The 22,218-nt window shown below is 39.0% G+C and overlaps 1 protein-coding gene across 1 annotated transcript; it reads left to right on the top strand.

Moving 5' to 3' along the window:
• The first annotated feature begins 219 nt into the window (after positions 1-219).
• Positions 220-21,483, top strand: ggps1 (geranylgeranyl diphosphate synthase 1). The gene is given in 4 exon segments (NM_001017122.2): positions 220-421; positions 10,182-10,264; positions 18,454-18,524; positions 20,678-21,483. Coding segments are annotated over 3 exon segments (891 nt in total). The 5' UTR covers positions 220-421; positions 10,182-10,194; the 3' UTR covers positions 21,428-21,483.
• Positions 21,484-22,218: the final 735 nt, after the last annotated feature.

The raw sequence follows: 22,218 nt of genomic DNA on the forward strand, positions 1-22,218 counted from the left end.
CGCCTTTTCTTTCCAATTGGCTCTTAGCAAATCTAAGGGAAAGGTTAGCTCACTTAAGTGAAGGATGATGGGGAATTTAGTTCAGGCTGTAAACCGACACCCCTCAGAGCATGAAGCCTTGCGCTTAATGAACTACATATCCCAGAAGGCAGTGCAAACTGTCGGTGCGGTAAAGCTATTTTTATAGAGGCACAAGGTATGCGCCTGCGCATACGGCTTGGATCAATGCGTACTGTAGTTGTGAATGCGAATGAGGGAGCCGGGCGGGTTCCTATTTGGGTGTGGAGCTTCGTTAGCGGAAAAAAGCGTTTGCTTTCGCTGACAGGATACGTGTAAGGAGGTACTGCTGCTGTTGCCCATACACACAGGTTTAGATTCGGTTAGACCTGGGAAATCACAAGTGTAAACATTACATTACAAGGTAAGTGTCTACGACTGAGGGTGATCCATCTGTCTCTATCGCTGTGGGGTGTGTAACTCTGTTCGCCTAAACTGACCTGTACATCCCTTGGCCATTGCTTCTCAGTGATCGACAGAAGTGGATGAGATTCAGGTTTATAAGTTTATGTATAAAGGCAATTTGGCCCTTCTAGCCTGTGTTGTTGGAATTTTGCTAGTGCTGCTTATTGCAAATCATAGAGCCTATTGAATGACGTGTAGCACACGCAAATACTTTTTTTTTGTTGTATAATAACATATTTGTAACATTTTATAATATGACTATATTAATAATATATGAATAATTCACTTTTACAGTTAATGCTGCTAGCCTTTTCTGACTAAAGAGAGTGAATTATAGAAAGTGGGAGTTTTGTGCACACTCTAATGATCATGGTAGAATGGTGACATTTTTGAGGGGAAGATATTAATTTAACACTTACCATTGGAGAACGGCTACCTATAATTATACAGTGAATAATGTGTCCCCTATTGTAAAATATAAGGATATTATAAGTTACCAAAGAGTATCGCAGGTCGTGGAACTCTGAGTTGACTTGAAATATCTTCATATTTTACAATAGGGGTGCATTTTTTTATTTATTTTTTACATATTATATTTTTAAATTCTATTATTTGATATTATATTTTTTTATTATAAAACACACGTTTCAGTGAGCATCACTGAGCACTGATGACATTACTAAGTACAAACAAACACACACACATATATATATATATATATATATATATATATATATAAATATCATGTACAGGATATTAATAATATGTATCATGTATTAATATATAGTGGTTCATTACTTTATGCAGAGGTTTATTCTTCCTAAATCTTTATTTTCTGCCTATGCTAGTGATGAAAGGCTAAGTCACTTGGGGGTGCCAAAATGTTAGGCACCCCCCAGTGACTTTAATCGCTTACCTTTTACCCCAGCTGGTGCCCCTGTTAGGAGAAAACTGCACCAGCCCGGGGTACCTGTAGCGAGCGCTTCCTCCTTCCTCTTTTTTCTGCTGGCAAAATCCCTGGGCCGGCGCATGTGCAGTAGAGTGAAAAACCGCCTTTCTTGTTTAAGTTCAGCTTTTCACTCTACTGCGCATGCACAAGCGTGCGAAACAGGAAGAAGGAAGCACTCGCTGCTACCCCGGCCTGGTGCTGTTCTCTTCTAACAGGGGCACCAGCCCGGGGTAAAAGGTAAGCGATTTAAGTCACTTGGGGATACCTAACATTTTGGCACCCCAAGCAACTTAGCCTTTCCTTCTCCTTTAAGTGATACACAGTGGAAGAACATGAAAATGTAAACAGCACACACTTTAAATAATGGGTAGATATTTTTAATTTTGCATTTTGTTTTCACAAATACAGAGATTTATCCTTTGGTAAAATATTAGATGTTCTGCTTATTATACAAACCAGTGCTTATGCAATTATACAGCTTTCTTTGTTACTTTTAATTGTGCAGTATACATATTTAGTATCTACATAGATAGCTGTACTTCACTTGGAATTGTTTTATTGTCAGGTTCTGGTAATTGCATGTGTTTATTTCCAAAGTATTTTAAAGATACATTTTTCTAGGTACGGTTTATAAATAGACACTGACCTTTAAGAGAGGGGGACAAATACCACATAGAATATATGATACATTTCTGTTAACAAAATTACAACTTGAAATATTGTTTTGGTTCTGGTGGGTCATGTTTGGTAGATTGCCAATTGTAGTATGTGTCAGCTTTAACCCTTTAATTGCCAGCCGATTTGGTCACTTGCGGAACTTTAATTTCTAGACAATATTTTGCCTAGAAAGCTATACATTTTTGGAAAGAACAGATTCTGATGAATCCAGAATAGCTTCCAGTCTACAGCATCTTATCTCCCACATATCATTAGGTGCAAAGATAAAATATGAATATGAATGCCAGGGATCCACTGAACAGTTTGATGCCCAATATGTATATGTTTCCCTAAGTATATGGCATCTATGTGCCCCAAAATAAAAATACCCATACATGCTCTATCCTTTCACCTACTTCAAAATGAACACATTTTACAAAATTTTATGTGGGGTCAAGCTACAAAAAAAGTACATTCACCCCAGAAAGCCATATATTTTGGAAAGTACACATTTCCACGGATCTAAAATGGGTACCCATGACTTTCTACTCCTAAGTACCAAGCCGCAAAGCTTTTCTAAAATTGGCTATTTTTACAATATTATATTATTATATTTTATAACATATAGTATACTGGATAGAGACAAACCACAAGATCTGCAAGAGAAATATACCCCAAGTTTGTTTTTGGAAGGGAAAATATTCACATTTAACAGGATAGTCACCTGGGGGTCAATTTACAAATGGTAGGATTTTTTTTTCCCAGATTCGGATTTTTAGCACTAAAAGTTGCAGAAAAAAAGTCTCAAATTTTTCTAGATTTACTATGCATCGACATGGTTAAAAATCGGAATCAAACAATTCGCCAACTAAAACCTGCCAATATCATGTAGGAGTCACAGACAGATGTTCCTTCCCTTCCCTGGAGGGTTCCTTCTTTTGCTTTGAAACTTTAGATGTTTTGGATTTTTGACGCTGGTTGTTTGTTTGACAATTAGGAAAAGTAAAAGAGTTCGGTGGGACATTGTGAGTTTTGCGATTTTTCTGCAACTTTTTTCCGCACGTACTTTTTCAGTTTAGACTTTTTAGTAAATGACATTAATGGGAATGAGATTATTCAAATTTTAAAAATGAAATGTTAATGTTTTAGTAAATGCTTCCCTTAAAGTTACAGCAAACTGTTGCTTGGAAGCTTTACAAAGCTGGGATTTGTAGCGGAAACCTGCACCTGTACTTAAATCCCCACCAAGCCATGTACAGATTGGCAAAAAATAGGGAAAATATTGCCCCCATGGCAGTGCCTTTTCTGAATATAAAATTTGCTGTCAAAGCTATTGCTTCCATACCCCGATCATGTTGAATACAGGTATTGGACCCCTTATCCGGAAACCCATTATCCAGAAAGTTCTGAATTACTGAAAGGCCATGTCCCATAGACTCCATTTTAATTAAATAATTCACATTTTTAAAAATTATTTCCTTTTTTCTCTGTAATAATAAAACAGAACCTTCTACTTGATCCCAACTGAGATATAATAAATCTTTATTCATCCTATTGGGTTTAATTACTGTTTAAATAATGTTTTTAGCTGACTTTAGGTAGGACATCCGAATTATGGAAAGACCCCTTATCTGGACCCCAGGTCCTGAGCATTCTGGATAATGGGTCACATACCTGTACTAGTGTATAAATCAGTAATGTCAATGGTAGCCCATTTATAATAGTCTTGCCAAATGACATTACTCATTATACTTACTATTTGTTCACTGTCCCTGATATAACTTGGAAGATGTAAAACAAGGGGCTGAAGATAGAAATCCACAAGCTCTGACAGGCTCTCTAAGTGACCCAATTCCTGCCACTATTGGTCTGCTCAAAGGTGGTCTAGTTGGTTTATTAATTGATGAAATATAGCTATGGTTGGATGAATAACTTTCAAATAACCACTAACTTGTTTAGTAATTGTTCCTGCATCAACATGTGTGTCTACAAGAGAAAATAATAAATTCTGGAAGATTTTTAAAGGATTCTTCTTGAGTGGGACATAAGTATCCATATCAGCTGTCTCTCAGCTTTTTTAATGTAAGCTGTCTTATCCATAACTACACCCTGTTCGAAATTATTATGCAAATGATATTTTTCTCATTTACCAAAACAAATGATGTAAATAACAGTCAGCATAATTCTCATGTTATCAACTACAGTCATGGCCAAAATTGTTGGCACCCCAGAAATTTTTCCAGAAAATCAAGTATTTCTCAGAGAAAAGTATTGCAGTAACACATGTTTTGCTATACACTTGTTTATTCTCTTTGTGTGTATTGGAACAGAACAAAAAGGGGAGGGGGGAAAAAAGCAAATTGGACATAATGTCACACAAAACTCCAAAAATGGTCTGGACAAAATTATTGGCACCCTTTCAAAATTGTGGATAAATAAGATTGTTTCAAACATGTGATGCTCCTTTAAACTCACCTGGGGCAAGTAATAGGTATGGGCAATATAAAAATCACCTGAAAGCAGATAAAAAGGAGAGAAGTTCATTTAGTCTTTGCATTGTGTGTCTGTGTGTGCCACACTAAGCATGGACAACAGAAAGAGCAGAAGAGAACCGTCTGAGGACTTGAGAACCAAAATTGTGGAAAAATATCAACAATCTCAAGCAGTCCCAGACAAGTTCCAAAGAAATTCAAGCTGTCCTGCAGGCTCAGGGAGCATCAGTGTCAGTGTGAACTATCAGTCGACATTTGAATGAAATACTATGGCAGAAGGCCCAGGAGGACCCCACTGCTGACACAGAGACATAAGAAAGCAAGATAACAGTTTGCCAAAATATACTTGAGTAAGCCACAATCCTTCTGGGAAACCGTCTTGTGGACAGATGAGACCAAGATAGAGCTTTTTGGTAAAGCACATCATTCTACTGTTTACCGAAAATGGAATGAGGCCTACAAAGAAAAGAACACGGTACCTACAGTGAAATATAGTGGAGGTTCAATGATGTTTTGGGGTTGTTTTGCTGCCTCTGGCACTGGGTGCCTTGAATGTGTACAAGGCATCATGAAATCTGAGGATTACCAAAGGATTTTGGGTCGCACTGTAGAGCCCAGTGTCAGAAAGCTTGGTTCGCGTCCAAGATCTTGGGTCTTCCAGCAGGACAATGACCCCAAACATACGTCAAAAAGCACCCAGAAATGGATGGCAACAAAGCGCTGTAGAATTCTGAAGCGGCCAGCATTGAGTCCAGATCTAAATTCCATTGAACATCTGTGGAGAGATCTTAAAATTGCTGTTGGGAAAAGGCGCCCTTCCAATAAGAGAGACCTGGAGCAGTTTGCAAAGGAAGAGTGGTCCAAAATTCCCGGTGAGAGGTGTAAGAAGCTTATTGATGGTTATAGGAAGCAACTGATTTCAGTTATTTTTTTTCAAAGGGTGTGCAACCAAATATTAAGTTAAGGGTGCCAATATTTTTTCCAGCCCATTTTTGGAGTTTTGTGTAACATTATGTCCAATTTGCTTTTTTTCCTCCCTTTTTTGTTCTGTTCCAATACTCACAAAGAGAATAAACGTGTATAGCAAAACATGTGATCCAGCAATACTTTTCTGGGAGAAATACTTGATTTTCTGGAAAAATGTCTGGGGTGCCAACAATTTTGGCAGTGACTGTATTAAGAGTACATAGTACATAGTAAGTTGGGTTGAAAAAAGACATACGTCCATCACGTTCAACCATAATGCCTATATATAACCTGCCTAACTTCTAGTTGATCCAGAGGAAGGCAAAAAACCCTATCTGAAGCCTCTCTAATTTGCCGCAGAGGGGAAAAAATTCCTTCCTGACTCCAAGATGGCAATCGGACCAGTCCCTGGATCAACTTGTACTAAGAGCTATTTCCCATAACCCTGTATTCCCTCACTTGCTAAGAATCCATCCAGCCCCTTCTTAAAGTTATATAATGTATCAGCCAGCACAACTGATTCGGGGAAGGGAATTCCACAACTTCACAGCTCTCACAGTAAAAAAAAAAAATATTTAAATGGAACCTCCCTTCTTCTAAACGGAGTGGGTGCCCTCGTCCGTTGGAAGGACCTACTGGTAAATAAAAAATTAGAGAGGTTATTATATGATTCCCTTATATATTTATACATAGTTATCATGTCACCTCTTAAGCGCCTCTTCTCCAGTGTAAACAGACCCAGCGTGGCCAGTCTTTTTTCATAACTGAGATTTTCCATACCCTTTACCAACTTAGTTGCCCTTCTCTGGACCCTGTCTAACTCAATAATGTCCCGTTTGAGCACTGGAGACCAGAACTGAACAGCATATTCTAGATGGGGCCTTACCAGCGCTCTGTAAAGGGGAAGAATAACCCCCTCCTCCCGTGACTCTATACCCCTTTTAATACAGCTCAAAACCTTGTTTGCCCTTGCAGCTGCTGCCTGGCATTGCTTGCTACAGCCAAGTTTATTATCTACAAGGACTCCAAGATCCTTCTCCATTATGGATTTGCCTAGTGCAGTCCCATTAAGGGTATAAGTGGCTTGCATATTTCTACATCCAAGGAGCATGACCTTATATTTATCCACATTAAATCTCATCTGCCACTTAACTGCCCAGATTGCCAGTTGGTCAAGATCCTGCTGCAAGGATGCCACATCCTGGATAGAACTGACTGGTCTGCAGAGTTTTGTGTCATCTGCAAACACTGATACATTACTTATAATACCCTCCCCCAAGTCATTTATGAACAAATTAAACAAAAGTGGACCCAGTACAGAACCCTGAGGGACCCCACTGAGAACCTTATTCCAAGTAGAGAATGTACCATTAACAACCACCCTCTGTACCCGATCCTGTAGCCAGTTTTCTATCCATGTGCAAATGACCTCACTAAGACCAATAGACCTTAGTTTAGAAAGCAGTCGTTTGTGGGGAACGGTATCAATTCAAATTTTATTGAACAAACCTCCTAATGATAACAGTATTTTTATTAAAGGAGAATGCGTCAAAATTTAAAAAGCATACTGCCCAATAGTCCTCCTATTGTTTAGTAAAAACGCCACACTTTTGGCTCACCTAATCAAATATTTACTCAGTCACACTTAAGGTCCCCATACACGAGGCGATTTCACTCGTTGTGCGACGAACGATTATATCGACAAACGATCGTATGGCAATCGGGTTTCCATACGATATGCCATCCACGGGCAACGATAATTTGCAAAAGATTTCATCATATCATTATCGTAAAATACGTACGATCGTACATCTACGTACGATCCAATGTCGTGGCGGAAGCGGTATTTACAGGAAACAGGAAGTGATGTAACATTCTTCTTCTCTCAGTATTTGTGTCCAAAAGTTCTTTCGTGTGCAGCGAACAACAAACGATTTGTGCAATGGCTTCGTTTATGGATCCCAAACAGAGAGCTGCACTCGCAATCATCTTAATAACATCAGCAGAAAAGAAAAAAAAGAAGCGATCATTGTGGAGTAAACGGTGGCTTTTAAACCGTGACATGCGCAGAGAACAATTGTTCGAAGACAAATGTCTGACACTCACACCAACTGGCAGATTTTATCGTTAAACGACTAAAATTTTTAAACCTGGCTGATCGATTTTGGGGACGATATTGTCAGGTCGATTAGTGGGCCGACGATCGTTCACACACCATCAACTATACGATAACTTAACGGTAGTATCGGATCGTTCAGGAATCGGTCGTTTGACAGTAAAAAATCGGCCCGTGTATGGGGGCCTTTACTTCACATTTTGTAGAACAGGCAGCCATCTCTAAAAAGGTATTCTCCCTTCCTTTCCCTCCTTGCTTCATACTGCACATGTGTTTCATTCCCTCCCCCCCTCCCCTCTGCCAGATCCGCTTTTGATTGGCTGGTGGGTATGTGTAGCTCAGAACAGCAGACAGGATCAAGTTACACATATGCTCAGAGAATAGGAAGGCTGCCGCTGGTACCTACAGGAAGGACAGAGATATTTCAGTGATGTCACTGTAGTCTTTACACTGCTGTAGGCTGCCAGCACCATATCTCAGAGAAGCAAGCAGGGATCTGGGAATTTAGATATGCAGTAAGTACTTAAAAAGAATGCCTTTGGACTTACTTTTAATTTATTTTAACCTTTCATTGTCCTTTAAGAATAAAAAACTTACAATTTACTGTTCCAAATTATTACGCACAGTAAATTTCAAAACATATTATAGGTTGTAAATAACTGAAAATTGTCATTTGTTGTGTTTTGATATCAGCTTCACAAGTCTTGCATCCATTGAACTTGTGAGTTTTTGGACAGTTTCTGCTTGAATTTGTTTGCAAGATGTCAGAATAGCTTCCCAGAGCTGCTGTTTGGATGTAAACTGCCTCCCACCCTCATAGATCTTTTGCTTGAGGATGCTCCAAAGGTTCTCAATAGGATTGAGGCAAGGGGAGGATGGAGACCACACCATGACTTTCTCTCCTTTTATCCCCATAGCAGCCATTGATGCAGAGGTATTCTTTGCAGCATGAGATGGTGCATTGTCATGCATGAAGATGATTTTATTATGGAAAGCATAGTTCTTCCTTCTGTACCAGGGAAGAAAGTGGTCAGTCCGAAACTCCACATACTTTGCAGAGGTCATCTTTACACCTTCGGGGACCCTAAAGGGGCCGACCAGCTCTCTTCCAATGACTCCGGCCCAAAACATGACTCCCACCTCCTTGCTGACGCCGCAGCCTTGTTGGAAGACTGTGGCCTTCTACCAACCATTCACTACTCCATCCATCTGGACCATCCAGGGTTGCATGGCACTCATCAGTGAACAGGACTGTTTGAAAATTAGTCTTCATGTATTTCTCTGCCCAATGCAGCTGTTTCTGCTTGTGAGCATTGGTTAGTGGTGGCCGAATAGAAGGTTTATGCACAGTTGCAAGACTCAGGAGGACTCCTTGATGTCCGTGGGACTCCAGAGGCACCAGCAGCTTCAAATATCTGTTTGCTGCTATGTAATGGCATTTTAGCAGCTGCCCTCTTGATCCGATGAATGCATCTGGCAGAAATCTTCCTCAGTGTGCCTTTATCTGAACAAACACGTCTGTGCTCTGAATCAGTCACAAATCTCTTAATAGTGCGATGATCACACTTAAGTTTTCGTAAAATATATCTGTTTTCATACCTCATCCAAGGCATTGAGACACAATGCCATCCATAATTTTAATTAAAATGTAATTTAAAATTATCCAAAAAATGTAATCTTTGTGACACTTAAATAGAATTTGCATAATAATTTGGAACAGTGCATTGTAAGTTTTTTTATTCTTAAAAAAAAAATACTGTTATCATTAGGAGGTTTGTTCTATAAAATTTGAATTGTACTCTTAATAGTTGATAACATGAGAATTATGCTGACTGTTATTTATATCAGTTATTTTGGTAAATGAGAAAAATATCATTTGCATAATAATTTGGAACAGGGTGTACAACCAAACCACCCTTGTCTGCAGACCTAATGACTGTATCTTTATAGGTAGCCAAGTGAAGGCCCCTCATTTTAAAACAGTGTTCCTGTGTTTAAAGCTTATAAGTGGCCATTGACTGCCAGATCTGCTCATTGGCCAGGTAGCCAAATGAATCAATCTGGGCCCCATGCACAGGGGCGGACGAACTCCTCATGTGACAGGATTTTTAAACCAGTCCAATTGATATCTCACAGAATGTATAGTGAGTCCGCTCATTTTAAAATTCTGTGTAGAAGGTATGGGACCTGTTATCCAGAATGCTGGAGACCTGGGGTTTCTACAATTTGGATCACCATGCCTTAATTATACTAAAAAATCATTTAAACATTAAATAATCCCAATAGGATTGTTTTGCTTACAGTAAGGATTAATTCAATCTTAGGCTCAAATACAAGGTACTGTTTAATTATCTTGTATAAGAAATAATTTAAAAAATTTAAATGATTTGATTAAAATGGAGTCTATGGGAGATGGCCTTCCCGTAATTCGGAGCTCTCCAAATACGAGGCCCCATACAGTATATCCAAAATGCTTGCACAAGGATTCATTTTTTAGAGCTATATATATTGTATGGTAAATTTTCCTTTCTTTTCTCAGGAGCTGAAAAGCAATGGCAAATTCTAAAGAGGTATCTGAAAGAATTCTGCTGGAACCATACAAGTATTTACTTCAGCTTCCAGGTAATCTCTGGACACATTAAATATCATGCTGTTAATATCATACTTTTATAATATCTTTTTAATAGCATGCTTTTAATACATTTTGTGATTTAGAGGATTTTTTATTAATTTTTTAATTTTTTTGTAGTAAGGATCAAATTATTAAAGAGGATTAAAGTAGGCTGTGCATGCAAAAACATTTTTGTTGTACACATTTTTTGTGAAAAAAAAAAACGTGTTTTAAAAAACTGTGTGTACAAAGGTCAAAATTATGCGGTTTCACACAAAGTTCAACATTCTCAAGTGCGCAGAAGTAAAACCATTCAAGAGACAATTGCAAAGGTAAAGTAAAAATTAAAGTATAATATACCTTTAAGCTGTAGCATATTATGCAGATTTAGGGTGAGTTCTAGTGGAGCATAACCCATAATGTAGAGCAGTGATCCCCAACCAGTGGCTCAGGAGCAACATGTTGCTCACAAACCCCTTGGATGTTGCTCCCAGTGGCCCCAAAGCAGAAGATTATTTCAAAATTCGCAAAAAAATAGATGTGCTGCAAAACAGAGTCTTCTATAGGCTGCCAGTCCATATAGGGGCTAACAAATAGCCAATAACAGCCTTTATATTGCACCCCCACAAACTTTTTTTATGCTTGTGTTGCTCCCCTACTCTTTTTACTCTTTTAAAGGACAAAGAAAAGTGTTAATCTCCTTTCAAAATACATACCTTCAGTGGTGTCATCCCCTCCTTTTTAAGACCTATTTCTGATCAATCAGCTCATTGTAGAAAAAACGCGGACTTAACTAATAAAAATATCCATCATCCATATCACCTTCACTAAGGCTAAAACACATATGATAGAATCAGTAGACAGCACGTGTTTCAAAAAATACCCGTAAGCGAGCTTTCTAAGCTATGACAGGGAGCATTCACCAAGACTGACCCTGCAAATCCCTCCCTCCAGTAAGCGTGTATCAGAGGAAACCATCTAACTCAGTTGCTATGGTGATGCACAAACAAAGCAGGTAGATATACACATTTATTGGCTAGCGCTTATTAGTTAGTACTCCTCTGAGGTGATCCGTGTGTATTTCGTTCTGCCTCCTCCAACCTGTCTGCTTCCATCAACCAGCACTGTGTATCCTCAGCTCCTGTTTTCTGGCGCATGCTTGCACAGATCATTCATTGCGGTCATTAAGGTTGATGATGTCACTCAAGTAAAATGGCGGCTGCGGCTGAGCTTGAAATGGGGATCTTATCAGAGTACAGAGCAGGAATAATGAGTACAATTTAAAAAAATAATTAAGTGATCAGGTACAGCAAGGGCTTGCTATAACATACTGCAGTCTTGGGGTATGGGCTTTCCTTGTCCAGATAATGGGTATGGTGTGTATTTGGGTGTGGTACATATATTAAGCTGTAATGCAGGGATCCCCAACCTTTTATACCTGTGAGCCAAATTCAAATGGAAAAAGTGTTGGGGAGCAACACAAGCATGAAAAAATTCCTGGGGGGTGCAAATAAGAGGTATAATTGGGATTTGGTAGCCCCTATGTGGACTGGCAGCCTATAGAAGGCTTTGTTTGGCTTCACACTGGCTTTTAAGCAATCAAAACTTGCCTCCAAGCCAGAAATTAAAAAACAAGCACCTACTTTGAAGCCACTGGGAGCAACATCCAAGGGCTTGGGGAGCAACATGTTTTGCTCATGAACCACTGGTTGGGGATCGCTGCTGTAATGTGTGACAATTGAGAACCTATAAAAAGACCCATAGGTAAAAAGAATTGCTGTTTGATAGTATAGTACCACCTACAAATACATATTTATATTATTATTATTATTAACATTTATTTATAAAGCGCCAACGTGTTCCGCAGCGCTGTACAATAAGTATTTATATTCTAAACCTTTGTATTTTCCAAAGGTTACCTTACTCTTAGCAGGTTTTAGGCTGCAAAGATTGGTGTAATTTTGTTTTTTAAACCATAAAAATTGTATGCATTATTTACATAACCTCAATAAGTTTCTGACTGCACAGCGAGTTTGGGAGCTGCTAGCGAGTTTTGCATGTAATCTAAAGTGTTGCATGTAGATTAAGTGTATAGTAGGCGTTAAAAACAAAAAAGGCGTTTGAAACTTAAAAGGCACTATACAAGGGATTGCACTCGGGAGACTGTAAGTACCCAGTGGCAATATGAGTTGTAGTATGATTGCTGGTGTTACTCAGTGTGCATCTTGCCGCATGTATGTGGTCCTGGAGCAGCAGTTCCATGCAGCATTTACTTGTGAGAGATGCAGGTGGGTTTTCCTCTTGGAGTCTGAGGTGCAGAATCTAAGAGGAGAACTGGCAGCACTGAGGGCAGCTGCAAGCATGGGGGAGAACAGGAGGCTCACTGAGCAACCACTGGCAGGGGCCGGTGTAGTGGGGGGTGGAGAAGGGACAGTGGAGGTTAATGAGGGAGACAAATTTGTAACAGTTAAGAGGGGAAGTAGGGGACACAAGGGTAGGGGGGCTGGTTCACAGCTTGTACAATCCAACAGATTTGCCGCTTTAGGTGAAGATGCTGGGGAAGACAGCTCTGAGCTAGCATGTATGGAGCGGGCTGACTCTCAGAGCACCCTGGGAGCCGGCACCTCTAATACAGGTGGGGGGAATAGTGCTAGGAAGGGAAGGCAGGCTATAGTTGTAGGGGATTCAATTATTAGAAAGGTGGATAGGGTAATTTGTCGCAAAGACCCTACATGCCGAACTGTGTGTTGCTTGCCTGGTGCTAGGGTTCGGCATGTGGTGGAACGAGTGGACAGATTGTTGGGAGGGGCTGGGGAAGACCCGGCGGTCTTGGTACACATAGGTACCAATGACAAAGTTAGAGGAGGGGGGGGAAGTCCTCAAGAACGATTTTAAAAAGCTAGGTGCGAAGTTGAGGGCGAGGACTTCCAAGGTAATTTTCTCAGAGATATTACCTGTGCCACGAGCAACATTAAGAAGGCAGCGGGAGCTTAGGGAGATTAATGCGTGGCTGAGAGATTGGTGTAGGGAGGAGGGCTTTGGGTTTCTCCAGAACTGGGCTGATTTCTCAGTCGGCTACAGGCTCTTTGCCAGGGATGGGCTGCACCTCAATGATGATGGGGCAGCTGCTTTGGGGGAAAAGATGGCTAGAGGGTTGGAGGAGATTTTAAACTAGGAGTGGGGGGGGAGGGTGCAGAGGGAAATTCTGTGGTAGACAGGATAGATGAGGTAGTGGGCATAGTAAGGGAAAATGGGGGAGGAGACTTGCTTCGGGATACTGATAATGGCAGGGAGGCCCATAAGTTGTTTACACGTCATTCTCACGCCGGAACCAGTATTAAATGTATGTTTACCAATGCAAGGAGTCTGACTGGTAAAATGGGAGAGCTGGAGGTACTGGCGTTGGAGCGGAAATATGATGTGATTGGAGTTGCTGAAACTTGGTTGAATGAGTCTCATGACTGGGCAGTTAATATTGGGGGGTATACATTGTTTCGGAGGGACAGGGGCAATAGAAAAGGAGGAGGAGTGTGTCTGTTCATTAAGCAGGAATTAAAAGCAAATATTAGGGAGGAAGTGATGGGGTTAACAGAGGGAGCTGAATCCTTTTGGGTTGAGCTTCTCACAGATAGTAAGGAATCTACCAACTAATTGTAGGGGTATGCTATAGACCCCCTAATGATTTTAATTACCCTGATATTGACTGGGGCAATAGTACTGCCAGGACAGTAAATGGGAACAAGTTTATAAACTTGCTGCATGACAACTTTATGTCACAAGTTGTTGAGGAGCCAACCAGGAACCATGCTATACTAGATCTAGTGATCTCTAATGACCCAGAACGTATAGCAAATGTGCAAGTGGTTGAACCCCTGGGTAATAGTGACCATAATGTTATTTCATTTAATGTTTGGTGCAGGAAACAAATTTACACGGGGGCAACAAAGACAATGAATTTTAGGAAGGCAAATTTTAGCTCCTTAAGGGCAGCGCTTCAGGGCATAGATTGGGGCATTATGTTTTCTGATAAAAACACAGAGCAGAAATGGTTGTCATTTAAAATGATATTAAATCATTACTGTTCTCAATTTATTCCATTAATAAGAAAAAGTAGAAGTGTTAAGAATCACCCTATGTGGCTTAACTCTGAGGTAAAGAAGTTAATAGGGAGAAAAAGGAAAGCTTTTAAGAAATATAAGTCAGAGGGGACAGTAGCTGCGTTTAATGATTATAAACACTATAACAAGTGTTGTAAAACAGCAATCCGGAAGGCAAAGATAGAAAATGAGGAGCGCATCGCGGCCGAGGCCAAGACTAACCCCAAAAAGTTTTTTAAGTATATTAATAGTAAAAAGATGCAGGTTGAGGGTGTGGCCCCATTGAGTTATAATAACAATATGGTTACAGCGGATACAGAAAAGGCAGATGTGCTTAACCAGTTCTTTTCTTCTGTGTATACAGTAGAGGAGCCAGTGGGCCAAGTCCCACCCAATAGCTGCACTGTTGCCTCAGCTCCAACTACACAGTGGTTGGCACAGGATATGGTGCTTAAAGGGTTACACACGATAAATGTAAACAAGGCACCTGGGCCAGATGGAATACACCCTCGGGTACTGAGAGAGCTAAGGGCAGAATTACAGTGGCCCTTGTTTCTGATATTCTCAGACTCGCTTTCATCAGGTATGGTACCTAGGGATTGGAAGAAGGCGAATGTCATTCCCATATTTAAAAAGGGAGTAAGATCTCAGCCTGGCAATTATAGGCCTGTAAGTTTGACATCCGTGGTGGGCAAGTTATTTGAAGGCTTGTTAAGGGATCACGTTCAAAATTATGTAGTGGAGAATGCCATTATGAGCAGTAATCAGCATGGCTTTATGAAGGACAGGTCATGTCAGACCAATTTAATTGCTTTTTATGATGAGGTAAGTAAGAAGCTGGACAGTGGGGATGCAGTAGATATAATCTATTTGGATTTTGCCAAAGCATTTGATACCGTTCCCCACAAACGACTGCTTTCTAAGCTAAGGTCTATTGGTCTTAGTGAAGCCGTTTGCACATGGATAGAAAACTGGCTACAGGATCGGGTACAGAGGGTGGTTGTTAATGGTACATTCTCTACTTGGAATAAGGTCCTCAGTGGGGTCCCTCAGGGTTCTGTACTGGGTCCACTTTTGTTTAATTTGTTCATAAATGACTTAGGGGAGGGTATTATGAGTAATGTATCAGTGTTTGCAGATGACACAAAACTCTGCAGACCAGTCAATTCTATCCAGGATGTGACATCCCTGCAGCAGGATCTTGACCAACTGGCAATCTGGGCAGCTAAGTGGCAGATGAGATTTAATGTGGATAAATGTAAGGTCATGCACCTGGGATGTAAAAATATGCAAGCCCCGTATACCCTTAATGGGACTGCACTAGGCAAATCCATAATGGACAAGGACCTTGGAGTCCTTGTAGATAATAAACTTTGCTGTAGCAAGCAATGCCAGGCAGCAGCTGCAAGGGCAAACAAGGTTTTGAGCTGTATTAAAAGGGGTATAGATTCACGGGAGGAGGGGGTTATTCTTCCCCTTTACAGAGCGCTGGTAAGGCCCCATCTAGAATATGCTGTTCAGTTTTGGTCTCCAGTGCTCAAACGGGACATTACTGAGTTAGAGAGGGTCCAGAGAAGGGCAACTAAGCTGGTAAAGGGTATGGAAAGTTTCAGTTATGAAGAAAGACTGGCCAAGTTGGGTCTGTTTACACTGGAGAAGAGGCGCTTAAGAGGTGACATGATAACTATGTATAAATATATAAAGGGATCATATAATAACCTTTCTAATGTTTTATTTACCAGTAGGTCTTTCCAACGGACACGAGGGCACCCACTCCGTTTAGAAGAAGGGAGGTTCCATTTAAACATTCGGAAAGGATTTTTTACAGTGAGAGCTGTGAGGTTCTGGAATTCCCTCCCCGAATCAGTCGTGCTGGCTGATACATTATATAACTTTAAGAAGGGGCTGGATGGATTCTTAGCAAGTGAGGGAATACAGGGTTATGGGAGATATCTCTTAGTACTAGTTGATCCAGGGACTGGTCCGATTGCCATCTTGGAGTCAGGAAGGAATTTTTTCCCCTCTGTGGCAAATTAGAGAGGCTTCAGATGGGGTTTTTTGCCTTCCTCTGGATCAACTAGTAGTTAGGCAGGTTATATATAGGCATTATGGTTGAACTTGATGGACGTATGTCTTTTTTCAACCCAACTTACTATGTTACTATGTTACATTTTTGGGGTTTCTATATGCCATCTAGTTGTATAATTATATGCATATACGGTATATAATATTGAGAAATATTGAAACTTATATTTAGGAGTTTTATCATATCTTTGTATCTATATCTACAAAGGCAAGTGCCTTCTCTTATCTGTCTTTTAGCATTTGACAGTTTTGTTACTGTATTTATCTCATTTTAAATTTGGCAAAATTTGTATTTTCCAAAATATATTTCTAATTTTGTAGATGTCTGGTATGGCCTCTCCTTCAGTATTAAGTGAAGTTTTGGAAAGAGTGTTGAGAGAGTTTTCTCTATCCTTATTAACTATTTTTATTCTGGTTTGATTACCTTCATAATAAAGTACATAATGCACCAATATAGCAAATGATCAGAAATGAGGAACGTTCCCTAATGACAACACCCTATGATCACCAACCAAATCTCTGTTTTTCCAGTCTTGTAAAGTGTATTTCAAATATTAAAAGATATACATTGTCTCCATTTGTATTTTTTTATGAGCAGTGAAGGGTGAAAGCACTGCTAATGGCAGGCTAATATTTGCAGGCTTTTTCATACATGCAATGAGAGCACTAAAGTGTGATTGTGAATCTCAGCATTGCTCTAAATACTTATTTGCATATTTATTTCACATGCTCTTTTTTTTTTTTGGTTTGTTTGAAACACAGGTACTTTACTGTTGAAACCTGTGAATTAACGCCACAAAATATTGAAATACATTAAACACATTAAACGTTATGCATTTACATTTTTTGTTTTGTCAAAATGTTCAGTACAACACGGACACAGTGGCACCCTTTTTAATGTGCACCTACAGTACTTTTTACAGAGCTCCTCTCATTTACACACAGTACTGTAAAAAGAAAAGCTGTAGAAATAAATCCTGTAGATGGTAATTTGACTTTTACAACATTCCAGCATCTAAACACTATACTGAACAGTAGCTGTAATAGAGGACATCACTAAACACTGCATCTTTTGTGTATTTTTGTGATTTGCCCAAGCCTGTGCAACTCTTACTTCATTTTGTAATGAACTGGCTAGGTGCGTGTTTGCAGAGTATTTTTGAGGGGAAAATAGTGATGTCACACACACTTCTCATTAAACAAAGAATATCTTACAAACTCCTTCTCTTAACCTTCAAAGCCCTCCATTCCTCTGCAACTCTTCACTACATCTCTTGTGTCTCCATACGTTCCTGGCTGACTCCTCCGCTCCTCAAAGAGCAACTGCTTGGCTGCACCCCCTACTACTACTGCTGTTTCCTGCCTTAAACCTTTCTGCATTGTTTCTCCTTACATTTGGAATGCCCTCCCTGATTTCTTTTGGAGAAAATCCTCCCTTTGATTACTCTTGGAGCACTCACATAGCACCTGATCTGGGAACCAGCACTTATATTGCAACATCACCCACTGTAACCTGCAGCACTTATATTCTTTGTGCTGTAAGTTACCCTCCCATTTAAATTGTAAGTTCTACAGGGCAGGGACCTCCATCCTCTTCTTTCTTTGAATGTTAACTTATTGCAACTGTACCTTGTATTTATTGATATCCTTTGTATTTAATTATTATTATATTAATAACCCCATTGCATTAACCTATTCTACTGTACAGCACTTTGTACATAAGTATCACTTTATAAATAAAGATACACATACATACATACATAGATGCTTGAGTCCTTCCGAGGTTCATGGATAATTAGCTGGAATATGGTTTAAGAAATTATTTGTGGTGCCCTAGTCAGCTTTGGTTTCCAGAGAATGTTTGTGTGGCTTATTATGAACTTTTATATTGTGGGTAGGAGGTGATGTCCATTGGCTTAGGGATATAATAAACCCATTGGTGAATGCTTTCATGGAAGGCTACCAGGAAACAGAAGTTAGGACAAATATAATGTCCTGTTTTTATTCATTTTTTTCAGGTAAACAGATAAGAACAAAGCTTTCTCAAGCCTTCAACCATTGGTTAAATGTCCCAGAAGATAAAATACAGGTAGACCATTTTAAACTTGATATATTTACTAGTTGGCTCCCACATTACAGATCTATATAGGGATATGTGGGTGTGTGTATAGATTTATATAATCCCTTGCAGTGGAGCAGTGGCATTATTTTACCTTTCACCACTTGGAATATTAAAGGACATGTAAAGCCTACATTTGCCTACAATGTATATCAGTTGGACACATCTCTCCCACACAAATGGCATCATTTGTACTGCATATATCCCCTCTACTTGCCAGCAACATTACATTTTCCTAAAGCAAATAGCTCTGAATATCAGAGGTCTCTAAAAATATATCTTATACATGAGCCCATAGGTAGAACACTGTTCATATAAATTAAGCCTTTTCTTAGAAAGTTTGTATTCTTAAACCAACAAATGTATTTCTTCAGATAAACTATTGTTTCTTCTGCTCAGTGCAGTCAATACAACCCAAGTCACATAATAGCAAAACAAGGTTTCTCCTGCTTGGGTGCTGTTCTCAAAACTACCACTAGGAAGTGGTGTAGCCAGTGAGCACATTTACCAATGCACACAATTTCTAAAATTGTTTTGAACTTATCAGTGCTGAATTCCTCTCCAGCCTTCAGGAAACTGATTTTTTTAGAAGGATATATGGGGGTCTGGGGTGTCAGAAATCATTGTCTTTGGTTGTATCTAATAAATTTGGGGCTACATTTCTCACTGCTGTATACTATATTTAGTGTATTTTGGGTGCCCCCTCACTGTATAATGCATACCTCCCAACTGTCCCAATTTTCAAGGGACAGTCCCAATTTCAACAGCTCAACCCACAGTCCTGGATTCCTTTTGAAAAGTTCCTCATTTCCCTTTGATCTCCTGCACTTGAAGACCTTGGATATAGGCCTACGACTATATACACCATAAATATTTGTAGCAGTTTATATTTATAGCAATAACTTACACAAGCAAAACTGTTTGAAAAGAAGGCGGCTAATTTTTGAAAGAAAACCACAGCTTTACGAACAAGGTTACAGAATAAATAGAATAAAAGAGGATTGGAGAGTCTGCTTAAGGGGGGAAGAGTGTGAAAGAGAGAGAACACACACAAAACCCAATTGGTGATTCTTTTGTGGCACATTGGGTAGCAGTACTGCCTTCCAGCACTGGGGTCCTGGTCCTAGGTTTAATTCCAGCTAACACTTTCCATTGTTTGTATGCTTCCTTGTGTCCGCATGGGGTTTCTCCAGCAATCCATTTTCCTTCCAAAAACATATAGGCATGTTAAATGGTTCCTAATAAAGTTATATTAAGAATCATCCAGCAACAGTGTTAAGTGCAGGATAAAGTATATAATAATGGATTAATACAATAACCGTTCTACATGTTTTACCTCTTTATATTGCCAGAGGTATAACTCTGCTTTTGTGAGTGCCAGTCTTTTAGCAAAGAGCCACGCTGCGCAATTGCTTCTGATATCTAAATTGTTTGAGCAAGAGTGTCCAATCTTTAAATGCAACAAGAAGCAGGCAGGAAGATCCATTACTCTGACATGGAGGTATTTTAATGTATAAGTAGGCTTCAGAATTTTAGGGATTTTGACATTTTTTTGTCCTTGCTCTTTTTGAAGCTGCTAAATGATAATATGTTTTGCTGTTTAAGGACAGTCAATTAGGCAATTGTAATTGTTAGAGTTGAGACTAATGTAGGCATTGGCCTTAACCTTTCTAGTGAAACCCTTGCAGAGCTGAGAGGATTACATCTTTTACTCTTTTATAAGGGCACTTCTTTGGAGAATATGAATTTGCAACAAGGTTTTTTTTCTTTTAAGCTATTGGTGTGCTGAGATATTCACTTTATCTCATTTTTTACTTTGATCTTCATTAACAATAGACATTTGCTCTGCTTTTTTATTTTTCAAGTTTATTAATCCCTGAAATATATGTAGTTATATATAGTGTTGATGTGTTGCATTATTTTAATAAACTTGAGCTTTTTTGCTCATAACCAGAAGCACTTTCATGAGTTGGGAGCACCCGGATAAAATGAGAGTGGGGAGTGCAGGTTTGGAAAGTATATACTTCTAGAGTGTTCTTACAGATTCCAATAGTATTAGACTTTAAGCTTTAACCTGTATATTTACTTGACTATTTACTTATGAATTCTGATTTTTCTTACAGGTTATCATTGAAGTGACTGAGATGCTTCACAATGCCAGTTTACTTATTGATGACATTGAAGACAACTCTAAACTTCGTCGAGGTTTTCCAGTTGCTCACAGCATATATGGCATTCCTTCTGTAATAAATTCTGCTAACTATGTATATTTCCTTGGTTTGGAGAAAGTCTTAACATTGAATCATCCAAATGCTGTTCATGTTTTTACACAGCAGTTACTTGAACTCCACAGAGGCCAGGGACTGGATATTTATTGGAGAGATACTTACACTTGCCCAACTGAAGCAGAATACAAAGCTATGGTACTGCAAAAGACAGGAGGACTATTTGGATTAGCTGTAGGACTTATGCAGTTGTTTTCATCCTATGATAAAGACCTAAAGCCGCTTCTTAATACACTTGGATTATTTTTTCAAATTAGAGATGATTATGCCAATTTAAACTCTAAGGAGTATAGCGAAAATAAAAGCTTTTGTGAAGACCTAACGGAAGGAAAGTTTTCATTTCCCACCATACATGCTATTTGGTCACGACCTGAAAGTACTCAAGTGCAAAATATACTGCGGCAGAGGACAGAGAATGTAGACATCAAAAAATATTGTGTTCATTATTTGGAGAAGGTTGGTTCTTTTGAATACACAAAAGAAACTCTACGGGAATTAGAAGCTGAAGCATATAAACATATAGAATCACTAGGTGGAAACCCTCAACTTGCATCATTAATTGAGCAACTAAGCAAAATGTATCAGTGATGTTTAAAAATTTAAGTTTTCTTTTTTTAATTAATTAAAACTCCTTTTGTTTAATATATATTGTGTGTATTATTTTATCTGACTTAAGAGTTATGTTTTTAATGCATTGTGGCTCAAGGAAAAAAGACAGGTTTTCAATCTTTATTTAAGCCTTTCAGTGCCAGCCAGTAATGTATTTATGTTGCCTTAAATGCTAAGCAATTTGAAAATGCTCCTGTAGTGAACATTTACAGACATTAACTGAGGAGATCTGTATTTTGTTTTGTTGAATTAGCTGTCTACATTTACATTTTTGTGTACATTCCAGTTCTGAAGCAAGTTATATGGCCAAAAAAATACATAATACATAATTTTATAATTATTTTCTATGCATGAAAATACTAATTTTAAAAGACTTCTAAACCCTGAGTGCACCAACACTAAATATTCATAGTTTTGTTGAGACCACAAATAGCACACTTTAGTTTGCAAGGGCCCTAAAAGTAAGTTGATCCCAAGAAACCATATATTTTTAGAACACACAAACTGGGAAAAATGATAGTCTACTCTAAACTGAAAATACTTACATTACCATTTTTCCTGATACCTAACTAAAAGCCTGAACTTTACAGCATGTGGTCTTGTGTACAAAGAAATATGAATGCCATGTGTCTTTTGAGCATTGAGGTACCCAGTAGGTTTACAGGACTATGTGGGCAAGTAAAGGCAAAAAATCAAACTATTGCATGCAAATTTGTACAGACAAAAAAGTAATACAGAACAGTGACATATGGGTGAGAATGGAGTTCCAA

The sequence above is a fragment of the Xenopus tropicalis genome, chromosome 5 (assembly GCF_000004195.4).
Source record: "Xenopus tropicalis strain Nigerian chromosome 5, UCB_Xtro_10.0, whole genome shotgun sequence".
NCBI classification, from domain to species: domain Eukaryota; kingdom Metazoa; phylum Chordata; class Amphibia; order Anura; family Pipidae; genus Xenopus; species Xenopus tropicalis.